At 35.4% G+C, this 24417-nt stretch overlaps 2 protein-coding genes across 4 annotated transcripts in view; one reads left to right on the plus strand and one right to left on the minus strand.

Moving 5' to 3' along the window:
* LOC107036404 overlaps positions 1 to 2861 on the plus strand; it is a 59671-nt gene extending 56810 nt beyond the window's left edge. Inside the window, exons 5-6 of the mRNA XM_015254347.2 lie at positions 895 to 1130; positions 1689 to 2861. Of these exons, the coding sequence (XP_015109833.1) occupies positions 895 to 1130; positions 1689 to 1806 (354 nt within the window). The 3' untranslated portion in view covers positions 1807 to 2861. The remainder of the gene's footprint in view (positions 1 to 894; positions 1131 to 1688) is intronic.
* Positions 2862 to 3164: 303 nt separating this feature from the next.
* Positions 3165 to 22253, minus strand: LOC107036547 (cytohesin-1). 3 transcript variants are annotated; one of them, XM_015254581.2, is made up of 7 exons: positions 22008 to 22253; positions 19675 to 19748; positions 8949 to 9554; positions 7706 to 7817; positions 5843 to 6073; positions 5650 to 5719; positions 3165 to 5098 (listed from the first exon to the last, which is right to left on the minus strand). In XM_015254581.2, exons 1-7 carry the CDS (start codon positions 22084 to 22086, stop codon positions 5011 to 5013), a joined length of 1260 nt encoding a protein of 419 aa, XP_015110067.1. In that variant the 5' UTR covers positions 22087 to 22253; the 3' UTR covers positions 3165 to 5010. The 3 variants fall into 3 exon arrangements, with proteins under 3 accessions (XP_015110067.1, XP_015110066.1, XP_015110065.1); XM_015254580.2 differs by lacking the exons at positions 19675 to 19748; positions 22008 to 22253 and adding an exon at positions 16813 to 17219 and having other exon boundaries at positions 5843 to 6070; XM_015254579.2 differs by lacking the exons at positions 19675 to 19748; positions 22008 to 22253 and adding an exon at positions 16813 to 17219.
* Between the last annotated feature and the right edge of the window lie 2164 nt (positions 22254 to 24417).

Here is a 24417-nt window from a genome sequence, read left to right on the forward strand (position 1 = left end):
CAACTGCGTGAAACACACAGTAGTATGAAACTTCAACTGCGTGAAATACACAGCAGTATGAAAATTCGGCTGCGTGAAACACACAAACTTCACGCATGCGTGGAGTGTATGGAGTGTACGGGAGTGATTCACGCAATGGTGCGAATAGTCACGGCCTTTAATTAAACAATTAATTCTCAATATCTGAATTTGATTTTTCAATTGATCGAATAATCATCATTCCTGCGAAGTGGATTACTGATTTATAACATATTTAAAAAATTGAAAATGCTGATTGATAATTAATATAATACAAATTACAATAAAATTCAAAAAATTGTAGCATGCATTATGATTTTGCCTATCTCTGATGTCAAATGTTTATTTAGAAGGGAAAAATCTTGAAATCTCATTTTTTTATTTTGAAAAACGTTCAAAAACCAGCGAAACACAAATATTCCCCATTCAATTCTCACTCTCAGCGCCGAGAAAAATCGCGCAAGGTCCAATTTCCTCTAAACACCTCCGTTATCAAAACAATTTAATATTCAACAAGTTGTGAAAACCCGGTGTATTCTATCCAGGGCTGTTCTCCTACATTTCACTTCTCCACAGCTGAAATAAAAAAAATTCCTTGCGGGAGTGCTAAATAAAAAACTTGTTTGACAGATAACCATTGCGAAATAAGCCATAACACCGGGGGAATACTGTGCATCATAGCCATTAAATCGCTTCCACAAACATTCCTCATGGGTTAACATTTTTATTCTCTATAATTTTACATATCCCCACCATTGACCGTAAAACTAAATGGCGGGGAAGCTGAAGACTCGAAGAATGAAAATTGACGCACGATGTGACGCCCATTGGGCAACTTGGTCTTGCAAAAAATGACATTTTTTATTACGTAATTAGGCAAATTGGTACAGAGCCTCTCAGTATTGTCGTTACCACGGTATGCACTTGGCTAGCATTGCGTCGCAGGAAGAAAACGACAGACTGGAGAAGCACATCAAGGACTTTGGATTGGGTCATGAGCACTTCTGGACATCTGGCACCGATCAGGCTGAGGAGGGCACGTTCTTCTGGATGGCAAATGGTAGACCCATTACCTTCGAGAACTGGAACGTCGGGGAGCCAAATAATTTTCGGTAATTTACTCTCTGGTTGACATGGGAATGAGTAGAAAATAATGTATTCTCAAATTGAGAATGTTACGAGGTCATTCTATTATTAGGGGAGCGTGGGGCAAAATCGAAGAGCCGAAAAACGACTACTTGAGGCAATTCAAGCAAAACAAAAAATTTTTAATCGAACAAAACGGAAATAATAATTCTTAAAATTGAAGTCAGTTCCTATAGAAATGCATTTACACGATTCGTAGGAAGAAATTGAAACGTTGTGATTGGTACTAAATGATTAAATAATGTTGCGAAAAAAATTCTCCACAAAATCGATTGATTATTCGGCATCCAATTTTTTTATTCACGACAATTCACTCTAAATAATTGCCTGGGATGTCAAGAACATATAATTAATTGAATAACTGTAAGAGTGACGCATTTCAATGCGATAAAAATATTAAACGAACCGCATTAATGCGCCATCAAATCAATATTCCCAGTTTTATTTCCAAATTCGCATTCTCTTTAATCACTGACGAAATCCTCTTGAAATTCCAAAATAACGACTATTCTCATTATTCGAAGGTACGAAAACGGTGAGGAGGAGCACTGCCTTGAACTTTGGAATCGCGATGGAAAGGGACTCAAATGGAACGACAGTCCCTGCAGTTTCGAAACCTACTTCGTCTGTGAAGTTCAGTGATTTCAAACTCCCATCGCGGGAAGATAATGAATAACGAGGAAGACCTTGACACTTGGGCGCATTTTGTAACTAAAGAATTATATTAACGCCAAAGGACGGATGAGTGTGAATGGGAATAAGTGTCAATGGGTATCGTACATTTTTTAGCGCCAGCATAATGCCCCACACCTTGTGGCACGCACGAAAAAATTTAATAGAAAAACCGAGCGAATTCGATGGAAAATTCTATTAGATTTCAGTTCTAATGCGCGTTTTTATTTAATAATGCAGAAAAAATGTACAGAATGTCAACTTTCTATTGAAATCTTTTCTATAGGAATTCCCTGACCCAATTTTCTCAATTTTATCACGTTGTTTAAATAAAAAAATGAACAAAAAAAACTCAAAAAATATCCCAGGAATTTCCATAGAAATTTAATTTCTTTTTAAAGATTGCAAAGACATGCATGACATGGGAAAAATTCAAGTGCTGCGGATAAAAAACTACTTTAAACGGAAATCTAATAGAATTATCAAGCGAATTCTCTAAAAAAATATTTTTTCTATTGAACTATTTTGTCCGTGGGGTTTCATCCGTAAAAAAGTGACGACGTTGCTTCAAATTTACATTCATCACAACCTCGATGAGCTCTAAGAATTTTTTCGAGGTTTCGTTTCGAATTTGTAATCAATAACTTTGATAATTCGAAAACAAAATCGAAGAATTCATCCATAATTCAACTGACATTATAGAAAATCCAAATATGTAAATTCCGAACGAATGTCGTCATTTACCCTTTCGAACGAAATACCTTAACAACTCGGGGAAAATTAATACCAGTGATGGTACTACGTATTCTGTAAAGCTATTTATGTACGTTAGATCGTGTACTATAGACATTTTTTCTTTCTGATTATTTTTGTGAGGTACATTTCTACGATGTCCTTCCACGCTAACGTTACATTAATTACTAGACGAATAAGGGATAGAATAAGCATAGCGATAATTCACGTGTGTGAAGGGGATCGTGTATCGTGTATTTTGTTTGTTGAAAATAAAAATTATTCAGACAGAACAGGCTGCAGATTTAATTTTTTCCTCGACGAAAGTTCGTAATAATCGTTGATAAGAAAATACCTGGGAGATACCCTGTGCTGATAACAGCAGACTGACAGCAGCCAGGGTAGACACCTCTAATTTATCGACAACGAAAAAAAATTCAACTCAAAGTTTTAAATTCAAATTTTTAAATTCCTCTCAAAATTCAATGAGTCAACGGAAGAAGATATGGCTTATTTGCAAAAATTCTCCCTAATTATCTCACCATTGCCCTGAGTAACGACAGTAATCACAAAATCGAACCAATAAAAAATGAGACTTCTTAAGAAATCAAATTATTCATTTATTAATGGCATTTAAAGTAATACATACATGGTCTTTGAAGGTTCCTAGACAGTTCATCAATAATATACAACAACAAATTCCTCGGAACTCATAGAAACCCATAATATACAACGAAATATACAAATTCATTAGTGGACTATTGAATACACAATCTCTTACTAATTCGCATCTCTCGTATCATACATCAACTCGATTAAAAAAAAAAACACGTGAAGAATCTCAATGAATTGTCGAAGCCACAGTAATTATTGCACGATACTGAAATCGATGAGTTTGCAGTCACCAAGATTCTTCATCCACTCCTTTCCCCTCACCCCACCATTTATCGGATGAAAAGGGATACTATACAATGACAATTACATCCGGGAAATGAAGTTTGTGGCGGTGATTCCCATTAAATCAGACTTTACATCAATTTCACAATTCTGGACAATCGATTCAGTGGATTATTTCCCAAGGAAAATACTCCTGTTACATTATTCAACAAAGAAAATACAGTAAACAAGCATTCACACGATTATTTGTTACAGAAGAAATTTCATACTGCTGCAATTGTGTTCTTTTCACCCCAATTACTATTATTATTTGGCCTATTATTAAAGTTTTATTTTTCTCTTCACTCTCTTGTTTACCAAGTAGTAAGGCTTCTTCGATGTTCAACATTTCCCCAGTTGTACAGAAAATTATTTCGTTGACGTCGATAATTACAAAAGCACATGTCTATCCCCAAAATATATACGAAAATCATAAATTCTCATCATCAATTGAATTGTTGCATGAAATTTCATCCTGAGAAAAGTATAAACAACGACAATTGAGCGATAAATATTGAACCGTACATTTCCCCCTCCGAATAATGATAAAAAATGGAAAAATTACGAGTTCAACACTCATCAATTCAATTTTCATGTCCAGCATTGAAAAAATTCCACGCAAAATCACACCTATTCTCTTCGTAAATAGAACAACTCTAAGTATTTCTAATCCGCTTGCCCCGAATCATCACTCAAATCAATAATTGTACTATAGTATTCAAATATATATAGATTACAATTTGCATTATTCAATCGAATGAAGTACTCCCCATTCCATTGTCACGTCAACTAATTCTCTCTCATTAATTCACCAAAACTAAATGTTCACAATAGTTCTGGCTGCACTTTCAGTAGCTATTCTTCATTTTATGCTCATCAATTACAATGAATTTGTGATTTCACAAGCAGTTCATTACAATTTAATAACAAACTGTAATAAACTGTTCATTAATTGTTATTCTAGATATTTTATGATTCTTTCTTTCTGGATTACAAATACAACTATCACATTAATACGTTTTTGCGACTGTAAATTCTCAAAAAAAATGTTGTTACATTGGTCTTCAGACGAACTTGTCGCTAATATTTTACAATTCTCGATGATTACACTGACGAAATGATAAAGACCATCGCACAAACATTTACAAAATAAATAGTAATATGAAATTTCCAGTCTCCACGTATCGGTAGGAAGCAAATAACTCAATAGACTAAATAAATAAATATTTTATCGTACATCTCACCAGGAATACGTAGTTCAACGATAATCGTTTTGATTGATTTATTTCCTCTTGTGGATTTGTGGCACGAGAAGGAGTAACGAATGTTATGCTCTCTTTTATTTGGTTGTTCGTTCCTCCTCGGACGTCACACTGGACCCCTTCGGGTTTTGATGCAAAGCTGAAGACGTTTATGAAGGATGATTTGGAAGGAGAAATCCAGATGAGGTGTGATCCCCAGGGAAATGCGTACTTTGAGGGGTTTCCATCATGCTTCGATGATTTTTTAACTCTTCGAGTGGACATTTGTCTTCTGCGCCTTCTTCTTTCTAGCAGCCAGCATATCGTAGAATGGATTGTGCGATATACTTTGTCTGGAAATTCATGAAAAAATCGAATTAGATAATTTTGGAAATTTAAATTCATAACGAATAAGAGAATTAAAATTGAGATTTGGAAAGGGGTGATTGTTCATGAAATACAGATGAATATAATGAATATTTTGCATGATAAAATATCAGAATTCAATTTAACGTAATAGAAGAAATATAAATGAAAAATTGACAAAAAATGTAAAAATTCTCAAAACCATGGATTATTTGCATTTTTATTCACCTCAAATAAATACTTCTTTAAATATAAACCAACGTTTTTTGCTCGATTATTATGAAATAAATGGTTTATTCGCTCCTAATAAAAAATTCATTTGTAATGAACGAATTATTCACTTCCCACAATTAAAAAATTCCCTAGATCTATGTATTTATCAACAACGAATGACAATATTATTGAAATGAACATAGATTTTTGGAAATACCGACTTATTTACCTAAATTAAATTAAATTAATTCTTCCCATTGCAAATTAAATTAAATTAATTCACTGTATTTGATGAAACTAACTACTTAAAATCGTGGAAGTTTACCTGACACACTTGATCCACTCGTCTTTCTCCTCATCAGTGGCAGCTGACATTCTGTAGACAGTATGTTTCCCTGCAGAAGAACCCAAAAACAATACATTAAATCCCTCCAATAATTAAAAACACCGATTAGTTTAATGAATCAGAATATCCTCCCTATCCTCCAATAAAAAATCACAATTGCATCTTAATATACCTTCAACGACCTTCCCCTCGCTGTCAGTTTTGCACGCCTTAATGAACTCAGATCCAGCAGCATACAGTTCAAAGCAGTGCGGTTTGTTCCTGTCCTGCACCTCTCTGACCTGAATATTTTCCAGTGGAATGATCCCTCGTGGCTCTTTGTCAGTTGTATACTCGAAGTAATACAGACAATTATCGTTTAGAATGAACCACCGTCTCTTCCAACTCTTGTAACGTCCACCTGAAACAATGCGATGGCAAGGAAAAAAAATAGAATTCCCCCCCATTAGTACTCATTGCATAATAGGGAAAACATGGGGCTAATTATTTACCTGCTGTCTCCGACGAGGGCAGCAGTGGGATAAAGCGATTTATAAGATCAATTTGATACTTATAATACTTGATTTCTTTTCTAGTGCACAACCAGAGACGATCTAACAGGGGATAATGAGCGAGGATTGCTGGGGAAAACTTTTCTATTCTAGTTGTTCCATCCAAGCAAATAATAAAGAGGAAACCATGCGAAAGGAATTTTTTATTCTCGTTTTCCACGAGAAATGTTGGATTTTTCCTGCGACATGACGCGAAGGGATTCACAGTCATTTCAAAATGAGTGTAACACAAGTGAAATTCATCGACAGACAGAATTTTTGGGATGCATTACGGAAATTTCAGCTGTTCTCTATTATCAAAACACGAGTGGTCCCTTTTTATGTAGAAGTTTGTGGAGAATGGAGACCTAAATTATCTAGGATAATCGCTGATATGTGTAGCGTACTAGGTATACTATATTTATAAGTAGAACGGCGCAGACTATGGGTACTATACTCATAATAAGCTAGGGCCTAGGTTATATATATCATCGAGTAAGTGGACGGAGCAGAGACTTCAAAAAATGTGACACTGGATTTTTTTTAGAGTGGAATGTCAACTGCCATTTGTGGAGGTGGGGGAATGCGAGTAAAAACTATTGACGGTGAAGTTTTCGTTTGATTTAAATGGATTTAAGTTTATTTTCTACGTTAGAAAAATCAACATTTAAATTTTTTTGGAATTTCAAGGAATTTTGTCAGTAAAAAGTCAAAATTTTGCGAAAAAATCGATCAAGAATGTGAATTTTAGGTCAATGATTCCATTTCAGTACTTAATATTCATGTTTTAATTGAAAATTCAAGTAAATTGGGAATTCTCCTGTCTTGCTGCTCAAAAATTTGAAATTTCATTGAATTTCATGATTTTTTTCTCTTAAATCGAATTAAATGTCGCTATCATGAAAACTATTAGTCAAATGTCCATGAAATATCTAGTTTTTTTCTCGCAGTGTATTCTCACGACTTCTCCATTGTTTTTGTGATTTTTATAAAACAAATTGTGTTGATTTAGTCGATAAATGCAATTGTATTTGAATTTAAAGTCAATTTCTTCGAAATCAATGAAATGGTGGGAACTGTTCGACTTCAGAAATCAGGAAAATGTGTCAGGTGAATGTATTCTTGACTCTTCAATTAATTGTAAATTCAAATAAACTAACGAATTCTCGTTTTCCTGCTGTAAAAAAATTACAAATTCCACTGAAGTTCCAATGAAATCTGAAATTTCTCGATATTTTCCCACAACGTCTCCATTGTTGTAACAATATACAGAACAAATTCTGCCAATTCAACCGATAAATTCAATTGTGTTACGATTTTGAAGCTCGTGACACTAAAAAAAGGCTGAAAAATTCATTTCTTCGAAATTAATTTAATGGCTGGGGCTCTTCCACTTGAACATCTTCCACAGAAAGCGCAAAATATCGGTAAATAAGTGCTGAAATGAATGCCCAAATCACTCAGAACACCGATACCGACATAAAAAATCTCAACTTTAATTTTACCTTGCTTCCAGAGCCAACCTTCCTTGTCAGGGTTGAAGAACGTGTGCATCAGGTCGTTGCCATCGTCCTCCGGTATTTTGAATGGCTCTGTTTTTATACTCTCGTATAGACTCTGCACACAACCAAAAGACATTCATTAGGCTTGCGTAATCCGTTTTCGATGATGGTACAAGGAAAATGGATTGATTGCACAACAATACATGCGTCAATGCCACGTGATTATCGAATAGCCGATGCGACGGTGTGCATCCTTTGGAAAATTATGACATAAAAACGTAATTAAGGAATCAGTGGAATAGAAAAAATCCGCCGAGATGTTGAACGCACAGAAATTTTCAGAGAGAATGAAAGCAAAAGAATTTGCAAAATTCGGGGGATTAATGAGTGAGTGCTCTTGCAAAATTTGTTTGTGAGTTCAACAGTCATTTTTTCGAGTTTAAATAATCAAACTTGAGAGATAACTGACCTTTAAAATGAGAAAAATAAAGTTATCTGAGAGAAATGAGGAGAATGCACGTGGAGAGTAAATATTTTTGAGAAATATTCAACATGAAATTTTTTTAATTAATTTATTCATTAATGAGAGGAGAATTTGAAAATAAAATGGAGTTGAAGTAAAATCCAGGGACAGGTGATACAGAATGAAGACAAAATGAGACATTTCTTGGACGTCCAATAGATGAACATTACCGTAAAATTTAGTATTTCAACTTCAAGCTTCAAATCAACAAAATTGAAAGAAAAAAAATCGTCATTCAATGGATTTTTTTATTTAATCCATTAAAATGTCATTAAATGACACTAAAAGGTATCAGTCACCTAATTTGACTCCAAATTACTGAACATTTTGCAAAGGAATTGAATTAGTCATTTTAAAATGGTAGAAATCATTTAGAAAATGTAAAAAAAAGGATAACGTCGATTTTTTGCGGAGAATTCATAAAATAATTGAAAAATTGCAATTTTTGAGATTACATTTCTTCATTAATTTATTCAGTAATGAGCGGAGAATTTGCCAATGAAATAAAGCTGAAGGAGAAACCGGGTTCAGATTAGCCCAGACTGAAGATAAACATTTATCTCCCAATTCAATAATTGCACTTCAAACTTCAATCAACCAAATTAAAAAAAAAATCACGATAGAACGGAATTGTTAATTAATCAATTTCCAGATACGTCCAATGAAGCGTCCTCAATCCATCAAATTACTCTGAATCCAATGAAAATAACAAGATATACTCACAACTAATAATTCACGTGGTAAATCTCCCCCGTTATTGATACCTCGATTCATCGTAATGAACTGTTCGACACTGGGTTTGTCCTTGACACTTGGATTATGCAACGACGTGTTGAGCATTATAATCGCAAAACTAAGAACATAACAGGTATCGGTATTGGTGAAGATATTTGGATTGAGTTGACAGTAGCGCTGGGCAAAACACTCCATCATTCTGTCGATTTTTTGCGCCTCCCCGGGCAATCTGAATGACCACAGAAATTGTCGCAATGCCTGAACGAGTATGAGATCAGTAAAGTCGTGCAATTCGACGAAGGCACGAAGTACACGCTCGTTGAAATCATGCCTCTCACCGAGGTAATCACCGATGGCTGTTTTATTCAGTCCCTCACCCTTGTACAAAAATTGGGCAACATCTTCTGGTGTTGGGGCTAATAGATTGTGCTGTATCAGGTACTCAATTCCCTTTTTAGGGTCCATATTGAATTTTTTACGACCAATGGACGTTTGTTTGGCTTTGTTCGAGGGCTTGGAGTCGTCCGGGGCGAGACCTCCACCCTCCATCGACTCCATCTCTGCCACAACCTCGCCGAGTTCATCTTTTAATTGCTGAAATTCAATATTATGAGCTAAATTAAATTAATTGCCTTAGTTATTAGGGGAGTGGGTAAAACCCACTGTTTAATCCGCAATAACTCGAGAACCGCGGAGTGGAATGTCCCGATTTTCTTTTCATTTTGAAGGCATTTTTTCTAGCTTTAAAAGGAGACGAGACTCATCCAAATCGCATCGTTTGTTCCGGAGATATCGGGGATTGAATGCGAACTCTTAATTAACGATTTCGCAAAAACTTTTTTAATTGCATTATTATGTCATTTGAGTTTCTCAAATTTAAAAAAAAAATATGGTTATATTTTTAATCATATCTTCGTGGCTAACACTGGAAGAATGATTTAACTGCTGAAATTAAAGAATGCTATTCAAATTCATGACATCAATTAAGAATTCTAATGAAGGAGAATTGATGAAACTGTCTTCAGTAGTAAATAAGTCGGCAACTTCCCGATTTTTTTTTCATTTTCAAGGTGAATTTTCAAGTTTCAAAATGAGATCTGACTCATCATCCAGTTGCATCACTTGTTCCGGAGATATCGACGACTGAATACAAATTCTTCATTAAGAATTTCGCAATATCATCGTAAAGAAATTGTTTCGCAAAAACTTTCCTCTTTGCACTTCTACACTGTTGAAATTTTTTGAAAATTAAGCAATAGTTGCACTTGACTTCTCAACGTTGTGAATTTAAATTTAATTTAAGATCAATCCTTCATGGAATCTCCCATTGAAGTTGGAAATTCAATGACATCTGCAATTTTCAAATTCACATTCAATTAAATTTTCTGTGGTTTGAAAATTCAGGGAAATTGTTGCTCAAATTTTCAAATTAATAATTTTCACTATCGCGTGGAGCTAAAAATTGTAATTCCATTGAATACTCCAGAATTCCCCTGATTTTTCACAACCAAAATAAATGAAAATTTCAACTGAATGAGTGATTGTTAAAAATTTCACCATTTCCTACTTGAAATTTCCGGAAAAATTTTCCAACAGTCTATTCATTGCAACAAATTTCTGAAATTAAAAAAATACGTACATAATATTTGCAATCCCACATCCGTGGATATCACGACGAGAATAGCAAGCCCCAATTACCTTCCCCAGACACACGTTTTTCTTCGCAATTAAAAAATTCAGAACGTGAGAAAGCCATTCGATTTAATCCCACTGAATCCTCATTCCCCGCAAGAGATAATAATAATGAATAAATAAACACCCCACACGGCAGTGTCGCCCCGTTTCGCACGCAACTGATGTCGTGAGGGGTAAATTCGCCGGGGGAATGTGTAATTTTCCTATATTTTTGCATATGTAAATGCACAAATGGACACGAGGGGAAAAGGAAAGACTGACCGGATGTAAACCCTTGTATTTCTCGGTAAAGCAGAACCCTCCCGCAATTATCCGGCTCCACCGCAGGACGTTCACTTCTATTTTTAGACGCAATATTGAGGAAAGGACAGTTGACGGCACAGGTCAGGGGAAATTCTTGAATTTCCCGTTGAACCGTACCATTTTCAACATTCACCACGGCTGCACCTACTCCTCCATTCCTCAAAACGCATGAGAACCATGAATGGAGGAATTTCATATCTCAAAGAGACATTCAGCCGTTTTGTGGTACAACATCCGTGGAGAATAAATGCGAAAGAATTTTCAAACGTTTCAGTCGACGTATCATGGGAGCGGAAGTGGCTCTTCCCGCTAACGAGGGCGCGTATACAACACACGCGAGAATTGTAAAGACGATAACCAAGTGGACAACCTCGCTTATTCATATTCATTTTCGAAACAATAGGGATATTTTTTTTTTTCTCCTTGTCCGACTGTTTATGTGAAAAACTTTATAAATTCCATTTTTATCAAGAACTGAGTCCATTTTGTTACTTGTAAGACTCTCTGGACTGTTTAAATTTTTTGGCTGAAATTCCAATTTCTGTTGTATTATAGTTTTACTGAAATTTCAAAGAATTTCGGGATCGATGGAAAATGTGAATTTCTGTTCAATTGTTACATTGAAATTAATACAGATCAGAAAAATTCAAGTGAATATTCTGTTGAATTTTCTGTGTATGGAAATTTCCACGTAATTTGATTCGGAATATTCATATTTAGATTTAAATTTCAAGTAAAGTGGAGAATTTTCATATTTCTACTGCTCAAAAATTTGGGATTTCATTGAATTTTCAGTACTAAAATGTCAAAAAATTTCGTTGTCGATGGAAAATGTGAATTTCAGTTCAATTATTCGATTAAAATTAATGTAGATCAGGGAAATTGAAGTGAATATTCTCATCAATTTTCTGTTAATTGACATTTCCGCGTAATTCAGTACTGAATATTCATGTTAAGATGAAAAATTCAGGTAAAGGGGGGAATTATGGTTTCGGGGGAATGCATATTTTCATTGACTTTCCAGTGAAATCTAAAATTCCACGATGTCTCCCCCCCCCCCATCGAATTCAATGTTCCTCTCCTAAAAATTACAAGTCAACTGTCCCTGAAATTTCAATTTTTTATCAAAATATTCTCTCCTAACAAAATTTTCTGAATTTTCTTCCACCTTATTCAACCAATCATGTCAATCGATTCATAAATTCAACGAAAAACCCCAGAAATTGCATTTTCATACATTTTACTAACAATCAATTCGATAATTTCTTGGCAATAAAAATAGTAGGAAACATCTCTAAAATGCTCATTCGAGCGATCCCTCAGTACCGTCCACCCAATAAGAATATTCCAGAACAAAATAGAACCATCATTTACACTAATGGCTGATAATCCACTGCGGATGAATTGAAGAGACACGAAATCGGTGCCAATAGGAGATATTTTTGGTAGATTGCCACCGGGTCGAGTGCGCAAGGGGCAGAGCGCTTGGATGACTGTAAAAATAGCAGGGGTACTGCTGCGATCGGTTCCTAACTGAAAAAAATGCTGGTTCAATCGTTATGTTCAGGCCTTATTCATCTTTTTTTTCCAGAAAGATTGTCAAAATTTTCAACTGTTGAAACATTTTTCGTTCAACATTTTTGCGATTATTGCCACACTTTTAATGTTTAAAACGGCTACTTATTTGTTTTTCTTTGTTCATGCTTGTTCTGTTGTGTCTCATTGTCTGCAAATACGATACGAAAAAAACAACATTAATTATCATTGCTTTTCAAGATTTGTGTTCATCCTTCGAACCACTGCGACTGGCTCTTCATCATCCGCAAAAAACGTGAGTACACATATTTTTTTCAACCACTTCACGTCGGTTGAACCGTCATATGCGGATGTCTTTCGAGAATTGACGATGACCATTCCAATAACGTGAGTCACGACAGCATTCGCCGTGAGGTTAAAGTCAAATTGGTAAATATTTCTCTGTCATTCTCCAGTTGCTTTCCTCATTCTGTCACAATTTCAAGAATGAGCAGGATAATCGTTGCGAAAATTGTCTGTTCTCCAGTACGAATTGGAAATTGATACGACCGTCGTCACCGCACGGAGAGAAATGTTCAGTAAAAATTACGGAACTCACGGTTCGCTCACCGATTGCGGAATCGACCCAGAAAATTTAAGTGACGGTTTCGTAATTTTTCACAGGAAATTCAGGGAGAAATTACGGAATGCTCTGGAAAAATTCCGTGTTTTTAGATAAAAATTACGTGAAAGTTCCGTAAAAGTTCCTACAACCACACAGAAAAAAAAAAATACTTGAATTGCGTATAAAGTATACTTGATTCAAGTATATTTTACACTCAATTCAAGTATATTTATTTCCGCGCATTGCGCTCCGGAATTCCGGAAAGAATACGTAATTTTTATTGAAATTTCCCTCCGCGCACCGAAGAACGTGTGGAAATTGTTGGAAATTTCAAAAGTAACTGCCCGAATGGACATTCCACTCGACTGTGTCAACGAAAAATCAGTGCGGCTCAATCACAAACAGCCCGAAGCGACCGTCAAACACTTTCAAAATAAAATGAATGTCAAATTTAGCCGGTGGTATGTTAAACCCGTTTGCATTATCATAATCATCAAGGCCACTGTGGTTTTGGAATCCAGCCAAACATGTCGCGACGTCCTCGAAAATCCTTGGTGTAGTGAAGAAAGAGAGGGGAAAAAAATCGAAAGAGAAACTTGGAGAAAAATAAAACATTGGAATAACAATACCAAGAGAGATTGGCAGATCTCCAGGAGATCTGCATTTACGTTTGCCAATTAACGGAGAAGTGGAGTAGTAATAAAAGGAAAAGAGAAACTAGATCAAACTATGAAATCCACGTGTCGACGAAAATGACGCATTCACAATAGTTTACAATTTTTCTATTCGGTTCAGCGATATTTACTGGCGGAAATTCATCAACTCGTGTATTTATTGCGGTGAAAGAATTCGCTCTTTCGGGGTCGGAGCAATTATGTTTTTAAACTAATAAAGTCTAGAAAAGGTTCGTTAGAACTGAGAAAACTAGTCGGCTGATTCAAATAAAGCATTTGTCTGGGTGACTGATACATCATGATAATTTCCCTAGATACCCATTAATGTAGAACACGAGTCATAGAAGGAAAAAAGAACAGATAAACTGTGGAATGCACGTGTCGATAAGCCTCTCGCACTCAGAGAAATAACGCAATTGAATCTAATGAAACTATTTGAAATTTTTGTATTCATTTCAATAATATTTTCGTTGGGCATCAGAACTCGTGTATTTATTTCAAGGAAAATGTCTCAGTCGTGTAAAATATATATCACTGACACTGTTTATTTGACATTTTTCTATTTATTTCAATAATATTTTCGTTGGGGACCAAACTTGTATTTATTTCCAGGGAAATGCTTCAGTCGTGTGAAGGAAATTCTAGTAAATTCGTTCGTTTCACCGTTTAAATAATTATTTCATCCCTAATTATTAAAGTCTTTATTTGGCTCAAGGAAACTTTTGTTTATAGACAAGCAACGAATTTTTTTATTCAAATAAGTCATTTCTCCGGGTAATTTCAATGCATCATTCTTCACCATTCCCCCAGATAACAGACATTAAATCGAAATAGAATCCGTCATGAATCAATCACATACTTTATTAGCATTATCATTTAGTACAGAGAGAAATGAGTACGAAATCCACGTGTCGACGAGCCTCTCAGACTCGGAGAAATACCGCAATTGAATCAAACAAAATTCGTTGTCTAAAATTTTTCTATTTATTTCATCATCATTTCACCGGGATGATAGACATGAAATCGAAGTGGAATCCGTCATGAATCAATCACGTACTTTATTAGTGTTATTGTCATCACGCCGTGTCGCAATGCACGTGTCGCAATTGAATAAAATAAAACTCTTTATTTCAAATTTTTGAATTCATTTTAATGAAAATACTTCAGTCATATGAAATAAATTTACAATTTCCTCCTAATAAATTCGTTCTCCTCGCGGTTGAAACAATGATTTCATCTTTAACTGTCAAAGTCTTCATTAGGATCAAGAAAACTTTTTTTACCCAAAAAAACTAGTTTTTTTATTCAAATAAATCATTTCCCCGATAATTTCCGTACATCATCGCGAAGTAGAATCAATTGCATAATTTATTTGTGTTATTTGATAATTGTTGTTGGCATGAGACAGCAATGGGAATGACTACGAAATGCCGCAATTGAATAAAATAAAACTCTTCATTTGAAATTTTTGGATTCATTTGAATAAAAATGTTTCACTCATATGAAATAAATCTTCAATCTCCTCCTAATAAATTCGTTCTCCTCGCGGTTGAAACAATGATTTCATCTTTAACTGTCAAAGTCTTCATTAGGATCAAGAAAATTTTTGTTTACACAAAAGAAACAATTTTTTTAAATTCAAATAAATCATTTCCCCGATAATTTCAGTACATCATTCTGAAATAGAATCCGTCATGAATCAATCGCATAATTTATTTGTGTTATTTGATAATTGTTGTTGGCATGAGACAGCAATGGGAATGACTACGAAATGCCGCAATTGAATAAAATAAAACTCTTCATTTGAAATTTTTGGATTCATTTGAATAAAAATGTTTCACTCATATGAAATAAATCTTCAATCTCCTCCTAATAAATTCGTTCTCCTCGCGGTTGAAACAATGATTTCATCTTTAACTGTCAAAGTCTTCATTAGGATCAAGAAAACTTTTTTTACCCAAAAAAACTAGTTTTTTTATTCAAATAAATCATTTCCCCGATAATTTCCGTACATCATCGCGAAGTAGAATCAATTGCATAATTTATTTGTGTTATTTGATAATTGTTGTTGGCATGAGACAGCAATGGGAATGACTACGAAATGCCGCAATTGAATAAAATAAAACTCTTCATTTAAAATTTTTGGATTCATTTGAATAAAAATGTTTCACTCATATGAAATAAATCTTCAATTTCCTCCTAATAAATTCGTTCTCCTCGCGGTTGAAACAATGATTTCATCTTTAACTGTCAAAGTCTTCATTAGGATCAAGAAAATTTTTGTTTACACAAAAGAAACAATTTTTTTAAATTCAAATAAATCATTTCCCCGATAATTTCAGTACATCATTCTGAAATAGAATCCGTCATGAATCAATCAATAATTTATTAATGTTATTATCATCACTGTTGTTGGCGTCAGACAGTAGTGGAGACGAGTACCGAGCAAACAATGAAGATGGTATTATCGCTGGTGATAACTTCATCCGAGGCTTCTGCCAGCACAACTGGGACGCGATTACGTAGATTGTTACGAACGAATGGCCATTTATCTGCGTGTAATGCTCCTAACCAGAATTATTGACGGAAAATCGTTAATTCAACACATGGAGAGTGAATGTTCAGGAAAAATTACGGAACCGACAGTTCGCTCAGAAAATTTAAGTGACTGTATCACAATTTTTCACTGGAGATTCGGATAAAAATTACGCAACGCCCTGGAAAAATGCCGTGATTTTAGGTAAAAATTACGTGACAGTTCCGTCAAATTTCCTACGGAAAAAATAAGTAATTTTTATTGAATATTTCTCTCCATTTATTCCATTATTCTCCGCAGAATATCGTGCGAACAAATCAACCGATCGAACTGCGATTGTCCGAGCGCCTTTCCATTACCATTTGTTTACCATTTTCATTCATGACGTCAGCCCATGACTAATGTTGAGCAAACGAGGGACTGATTGCTCGTGCATTTGACGGAAAATATCGCGGCGAAAAATCGCACTGCCAATTTGTATTTCTGAGATTACGAAAAACTTACAGTGGAGATTGTTGTCAAATCCCAGGCACTTTTAACAGGTTTTTGTGCCGCTTTTTTACCCTTTTTACCGGGTCTACGTAAACTTGAAAACCACCCAGTGGCAATGGCAATTGCATTTGAGTCGCGTCGCTCATCGCGAACTTGATCTAGTGCATCGACTGATCTACCAGTAAAAATCATTCTTGGTCCGTTTTAACGGACCGCGTGAGGTCAATTAAGCTAAATAAATTATTAAAAAATCACTCGATGTCTCATTTCCCGTCCCACTGAGGCACTTTTGTTCACTCATCGTATTTACAAATTTTTTAGAATTTCAATCGTGCACAGCGCGAGAGAAATAACATTGGATTGTTCAATGTTCTTGACACTTGGCGGGGAGAATTGGAAACCGCGCGAGTCGGCGGGCAACTGAGGCGCGAGCCACCGCGTGAGTCTTAGCATATCGGGGAATTTTTACTTGGCGCGATGAGAGATCGCTGGTGGACAGTGGATTTTCCAGGGAATAGGCCGACAGCGACGTCTGACGGGGCGCTGAGAACTCCCGAGAGGCATTCGATTTTCAAATAATATGCAGTTGGCTAATATTTGATGGGTACACATTTGTGGGGGCATAACTGTGTGCGCAGGGGGTATCGTATGAAAGGGGTGACCGGGGGGGGAGGGAATTCTAGACGACTGCCGTGTGAAATTGATTTTGGGTCGGGAGGAAGACCCATGGAGGTGAAAAATTTTGAGGGGAGTTTTTGAGGGAGGAAAATGTGGGAGAATTTTTCGTCACATTTTTCTTTGTATATTTTAATTGATTGATTTATTTTTGTTTTGGTTTTTTATTTTATGTGCGTTTTTGTAGCATTTTTTAACTTCCCGATAGGGAAAGCCTCTTTTTTTAGCTTTGTCGGAATTTCAAAGAATTTTGGTTTTGAAAATTCACGATTTAATGAGTAAATGAATGAAAACTGATTTCAGGTGAATTATTCCAAGAAAATTAATGGGAATCAGAAATATTGAGGTGAATTAATTATTGTATTTTCCATTAACTGAAAATACATTGTAATTTGGTAATGAATATCCACGCTCTTGAAATTTCGTCGACAACTATTTCTTCCATATTTGAAGAAATAGTCCATTGCATTTATGAATTTATTTAAATTTATTTGATTTTTTTTGTTTCTTTTAACTATTTTTTAAGCTATTACTTCCATAACTGAAATGAAAGAAATAGTCCATTCCAATTACGGAAGAAATAGTCACCAAAAAATAATGATGCAACTTCAGAGAAAAATTGTTGATTTGTGTGCAAATGTATCTTTTGATACCTTTTGATTACGTTTTTTTCGGTGGCAGAACCAGCAGAAGAATGAGCACATTAAACTAATGGTATTTGCTATTCTTGCGATGAATCACCTATCCAAACAGTGGGAGACAACTAACTGAAATACAGACGATACGAATGATGGGAATCGTGAATGAAAAGGGGGAGCACGAATAATATTTACTCTGTCAAAGCGAAATATAAATCTGTGGTCATTAATTGTAGAACCCAACTAGTGAATCGTAATTTCATTGTGACTTTCATCAATCGAGCATTAATGTCCATTAATTAAATTTCCCTTAAAATTTTCCCCAGAACCACTCATTACCGACGTCATTCAATATTTAACAAACCGTCAACAGTGATTTCTTCTCGTTAAGCCCACACTTTATGTGCGAAAATATTTAACGAGAATTGAATCTCCAGCAGAAAGTGTCTCATGTTATTTCTCCCAAAATTTCTCATTTTCGAGATAACGACATCATCAATGAAAATGTCTTGAGCATATGAATAATGTTGGCATAAATAAAATTGCGACAGAGAATTCCCCCCTATGCAAAAAGAATTATCACTCAAGCAAACATCTCCGCAAATATTTCCTCAAAATAACTCGTTATCAAGACGATTCAATATTTGGCAAACCGTAAAAAAATGTTTGTTTCCGTTAGACGCAGATGTCACATTCGAAAACGTTTTATGAATGCATAAAGAGATACAATTCCCGCAACGATGACTAAGTGTATCCCCTATCAAAATCGTGGCGGACGTCAGCGTTATCATTTGACGCCAGCCCCTGTTATTTTTCTCTCCTCTTTTTCTCAGTTCACAAAAAATTCTTCGCTAGAAACACAAGCCCCCTTCAGAATCTCTTTTTACCGGTTCCCCCGAAGGTAACTGTCGAGACGGGAACAGGAAATATGCCCGCTGCACCTGCCCAACACCGAATGAAGAACGAAAACAATTAATGTCGTGGGCCGGAAGAGTCTACCAACGATTATGGAAATAATCACTCGCGAACGCGCTTCAGAGGTCTCTTATCGTCTTTGCCTTTCCTCTGATTCACAGATGACGAATCGACAGCGCAGAGTTGTTCCAGACGATTTTACTGAATTTATCATGCGATGCGAATTTTAAAAAAGTAAAAAACACATTTCGTAATTATCAATTCATTCATCAGAGGTTCGTTATTTAAAGAGTAAAATTCTGGGGAATTCAAGGATAAAATTATTTCTAGAATATCATCGTGAGGCATATTCGTCCACACCTATTCATAATATTCAAGTTTATATTAACGAATGAATAAAAAGGAAAAGGTAATTGTAAACGGAATAATTCAATTAAAAATGAATTTCTCCCATTGCGATTTAGCTGTGATTATTAATTTCGTTTTAACTTTATGGAATTAAATAACAATATTATTTTTCGAACATGAACATGAACAGATTCGTCCCCAACTGTTCACAACATTCAAGTTCATATCAACGAACAAATTAAAAGGAAAAGGCAATTGTAACCGAAATAATCGAATTAAAAATGACTCCGCACATTACCTGTATTTCAAGTAACAGTTCAGTCTTCTTTCTTCGAATATCAATCAAGATTTTCTGCTGCTCAGGAGTTAATTCTGCAAAAAAATACACAAGCACATGGCGATTAATAGACACCCAGAGGCATTACACGGAGGCGGGCGATTGGAGTCAATTCAGTGTGAAGATCTAAAAATAAGTTTCCATCCATTAACGGAACTACAGCTACCCTCTCACGGTTGGAAATAAATGAATGAAGTGCGAGGGAAAAAATATCCTGTTGTTTTATGCACCGTAATGGCATAATCATATTCATGCAATGCACCGCACTACCGCAGGATTTTCTTCCTTCACCTGTCGGGAAGTTACGTAATTGCGAGGAGGGAATAACCCCTCTTCCTCGAACAGCCACGAGGAAATTGCGCGAGGGGTAAACCGCATGCTTCCTCGAAGAACATTCGTCAGAATGAACGCATCAATTTCGCGTATTGATTCTTCAATATTTTTGATTAATCAATTATCTCCGGTGCGTTTCATCGAACCACGAAATACGAAAGCGTCGGGGAAAAATCCATACGAGGGAATAAACAAAAGGGAGGATGCTTGTCATATTTATTGACCCGAATTGGACCCTATGTGAGCATTCTATAAATTTATTCAAGGGATAAATTACTGTTCCAGATTCTTCAGTCGATAAAGCAGACGCTGTCCGAGGGTTTCGGTGCGCCAGTTGCATTACAGTGGTAGACATTTTTTGAAAATTAAACAATTGCACTTGAGTTCAATATTGTGAATTTGAATGCAATTTAAGATTAAGTCATAATTGATATTTTGAATTTTTTCATTCGTTGCGGAAATGGAACATCACATCCAACTGAATTTTTAGTGGATTGAAAAGTCAGGGAAATTGTTGCTTGAATTATTTAGTCATTTTCTAATGAACATGATAATTCTTGTGGAGTTGAAAATTGCAATTCCATAACATTTAGAATTTTTTAAGGCATTGCGGAAATTGAACATCGCATCCAACTGAATTTTTAGTGGATTGAAAAGTCAGGGAAATTGTTGCTTGAATTATTTAGTCATTTTCTAATGAACATGATAATTCTTGTGGAGTTGAAAATTGCAATTCCATAACATTTAGAATTTTTTAAGGCATTGCGGAAATTGAACATCGCATCCAACTGAATTTTTAGTGGATTGAAAAGTCCGGGAAATTGTTGCTTGAATTTTCAAATTATTTAGTCATTTTCATTATCATGTGGACCTGAAAATTGCAATTCCATGACATTTAGAATTTTTTAATTCATTGCGGAAGTTGAACATCACATCCAACTAAATTTTTAGTGAATTGAAAATTCAGGGACATTGTTGCTTGAATTTTTAAATTATTTAGTCATTTTCATTATCATGTGGGCCGGAAAATTGCGATTCCATGACATTTAGAATTTTTTAATAGGGTAGTCAACTTGTTTACAATTTAATTAGGGGATTCTAACACGTTGCTCCTTCCACCCAGGAGTCCAATTAGAATTTTTCAAAGACGAAGGAGTGAATGAAGGGACGATTTCGATTTTCCGAGGGGAAAGGAGGTCTGGGAACTTTTTGGAGCGGAAATCTGCGAATGTTTTGGTGCAATTAGTGGCTCACGCAGGCGAACGCAACGGGAAAATTCAGTATTGATCAGGGAACGGAAAAAAATGAATGCAACAATGAGGGAATTGAGCAGAAGGTTAATCACATATTTCCTCGAAGAACATTTGTCATAATAAACGCGTAAATTTCTTCCATAGATTCTGCGCTATTTTTCATTAATCATTCATCTCCGGTTTATTCCTCCAAATCCCGAAAGCACCAGGGAAAAATCCATACGAGGGAGTAAACAAAAGTATTTGTCATCTATTGACTCGAATTAGACCCCATGTGAGCATTCTAAATTTATTCAAGGGATAAATTACTGTCCCAGATTTATCCGTCGATAAAGCAGACGCTATCGGAGGGTTTCGATGCTCCAGTTGTGCTCGTCAACTTGTTTACAATTTAATTAGGGGATTCTTCCACGGTATTCCTTCCCCCCAGGAGTCCAATTAGAATTTCTGAATGACGAAGGAGAGAATGAAGGGACGATTTCGATTTTCCGAAGGGAGAGGAGGTCTGGGGACCTTTTGGAGCGGAAATCTGCGAATGTTTTGGTGCAATTAGTGGCTCATGCAGGGGAACGCAACGAGAAAATTTAGCTTTAATCAGGGAATGGGAAAAAGAATGCAACAATGAACGCGGAGTCATTCACTGATAACTGTTTGTGTTGGGTGACAACAATTTTTGTTGACGTGAGCGAAATAGAAATTAGGACATACCTGTGGTGCCAAACTGGTCGACCTGCTGTACTCCAGGATTGACTGTTGTGGCAGTCAGGCCGTCCAGGTCCTGCCACATTTCCAATGATGTCACAAATTTTCCCAGCACTGCACACTTTATTTAACACCCAACACAACACCAAACCACCTCAGCCGAGCGCCGCCATTTTCAACTGTGTCTACTACCGTCACTCCTTCATTCTTTTTTTTTCTCCCCCTGTTCGCCCCCCTGTGGCCTTCACTCGTGTTCTCTTCCGTGTGCGATCACCTTTTCGAGAGAGGTAACCCGTGCGGGAACACGATGGGTGCAGCCATCTTGCGGAGTGTGGCGGTGGCTCCTTTGACAGGAGAATGGAGAGGGATGCATTTTGAATTTTTACAACAATTCGGTTGAGGGTGATTTTTCACCATTTTTATGAAATGAAACTCTTTATTTTAGTTTTTTTCATTCGTTCTCATAATATTTTCATTCGGAATTGATAGACTGATTTATTTATTATTACTTATTGATTTCAGTGGAAATGTTTTAATTGTAGGAAATGGATAATTAATTCAATCAATTCGTTCTCTTCGTTATCTGAAAAATGATTTCAATTTGTGGTCCATAAAGGATTTATTTAAATCAAGAAAATATTTGCTTTTAGAGAAGGGTTCATTTTTTGTGAATAATAACGCTAATAAAAATCAATCTTAGTTATTTAATTCAAATAAAGTTTATGTAAATGGAATAGTCGTGATGTGAATTTTGAATTTTTACAACAATTCGGTTGAGGGTGATTTTTCACAATTTTTATGAAATGAAAATCTTTATTTTATTTTTTTTCATTCATTCTCATAATATTTTTATTCGGAATTGATGGACTGATTTATTTATTATTACTTATTGATTTCAGTGGAAATGTTTTAATTGTAGGAAATGGATAATTAATTCAATCAATTCGTTCTCTTCGTTATCTGAAAAATGATTTCAATTTGTGGTCCATAAAGGATTTATTTAAATCAAGAAAATATTTGCTTTTAGAGAAGGGTTCATTTTTTGTGAATAATAACGCTAATAAAAATCAATCTCATTCACATAATTAAAATAAAATTTATACAAATGAAACACTCAAGATATTTATCCAGTAAGCAGGCTGGCGGGGTAAAACAGGCCATCTGCAATCGAAAATTGTGCTATTTCGATGAGTAAGATCAACAAGAAAGCCCAGCGTTGATGAATGGCATTAATAATTGTAACAACAAAGACAGTGTTGCGCAACCACATCGTGTTGTCATTTCCAGTTAATTAATCATTGCACGGCTTGATCTTGCAGTTACTACCGTGCAATCTGGATGATTTTATAACAATTTCAGCGAAACACCATCTCTCTGTTGACATTACAAATAAATCGTGGACATTAATTTCAGCTCGAATTTTTTATTTTCTTCATTTTTTATTCCCCTTCATAGCCTGTTAATCTGTTCAATTGTGCTAGTCTAGCTAAGATCGTTCCCACATTTATTTCGACTTGACTTGTTTTATTCAGAGATCTGAAGTCGTTAAATCAAGTATCCACTAAATAAAAATAATTATTTCATGTTAATAATTTCATGTAAAATAATTATTATGAATATTACATTATGAGGACGAGATAAATATTATATTTATATTATTTTGTGTTTTTATGTAATTTGATGTTGCACAAAAATAATTTTTTTTATTGTAGGGGAGGGTAGGGTAAAACGGACACTTTTGACTTTTTTAAAAATATTCATAACTCAGAACCAGATTTATCAATTGAGCTCAGTCTAAGCTCATCACAAAGAGGAATCATTGTTTTTCAATTGAAAGATAAAATGATTCCATTTCATGAACAATTCGACGTCATGAATATTTCAAAAAAAGTCAAGTGTCCGTCTTACCCTACCCTCCCCTAACGAAATTAATTATTTTATGTGACTAATTTTAAAAAAGTAATTACTTAATCTTTAGTTGAACAACTGGAGAAATCGCTAAAAAATTATTTTTCATCACGCTGTGATGAAAAATATTATGATGAAAAATATTGTTCGTAACTCGTGAAAAAATGTTTTTTAGCTCGTGGGATTATATCACTCGCCTTCGGCTCGTGATATAAACTTCCCACTCGCCAAAAAACACTTTTTTGCACTCGTTACGAAATATACTATTCCCATCTTTTCAAATCTAATCCTCAAAAAATATTAAATACCTATCGTACATCGAATTGCCGCGTTCGTTCCCGTATTTCCGATTAAAAAGCAGCACGCAACAGCTCAATACCCACATCTCCCGAAGAGATGTAACAGAATGGATGAAAGAATCTTCAAACCCCTATCACGAGTCCCCGACGCATGCGCAGCCCGCGTTTATCCCCCTCGGCCGGGGCAAAACGGAGGATGTAAACCGTAT

This window comes from Diachasma alloeum, unplaced genomic scaffold (assembly GCF_001412515.2).
Source record: "Diachasma alloeum isolate Michigan unplaced genomic scaffold, Dall2.0 Dall_scaffold_00209, whole genome shotgun sequence".
Taxonomy (NCBI): Eukaryota; Metazoa; Arthropoda; class Insecta; order Hymenoptera; family Braconidae; genus Diachasma; species Diachasma alloeum.

Bases quoted from the DNA above. Each gene is read 5' to 3' on its own strand.
- LOC107036547 (XM_015254579.2), bottom strand. From the start codon at position 16,992: ATGATTTTTACTGGTAGATCAGTCGATGCACTAGATCAAGTTCGCGAT. The intron at 9,555-16,812 runs GTAAGTTTTTCG...ATTGAATTTCAG, and splicing joins ATTTGACAACAATCTCCACT to CAATTAAAAGATGAACTCGG. The intron at 5,720-5,842 runs GTATATTAAGAT...GTTCTTCTGCAG, and splicing joins CGAGGGGAAGGTCGTTGAAG to GGAAACATACTGTCTACAGA.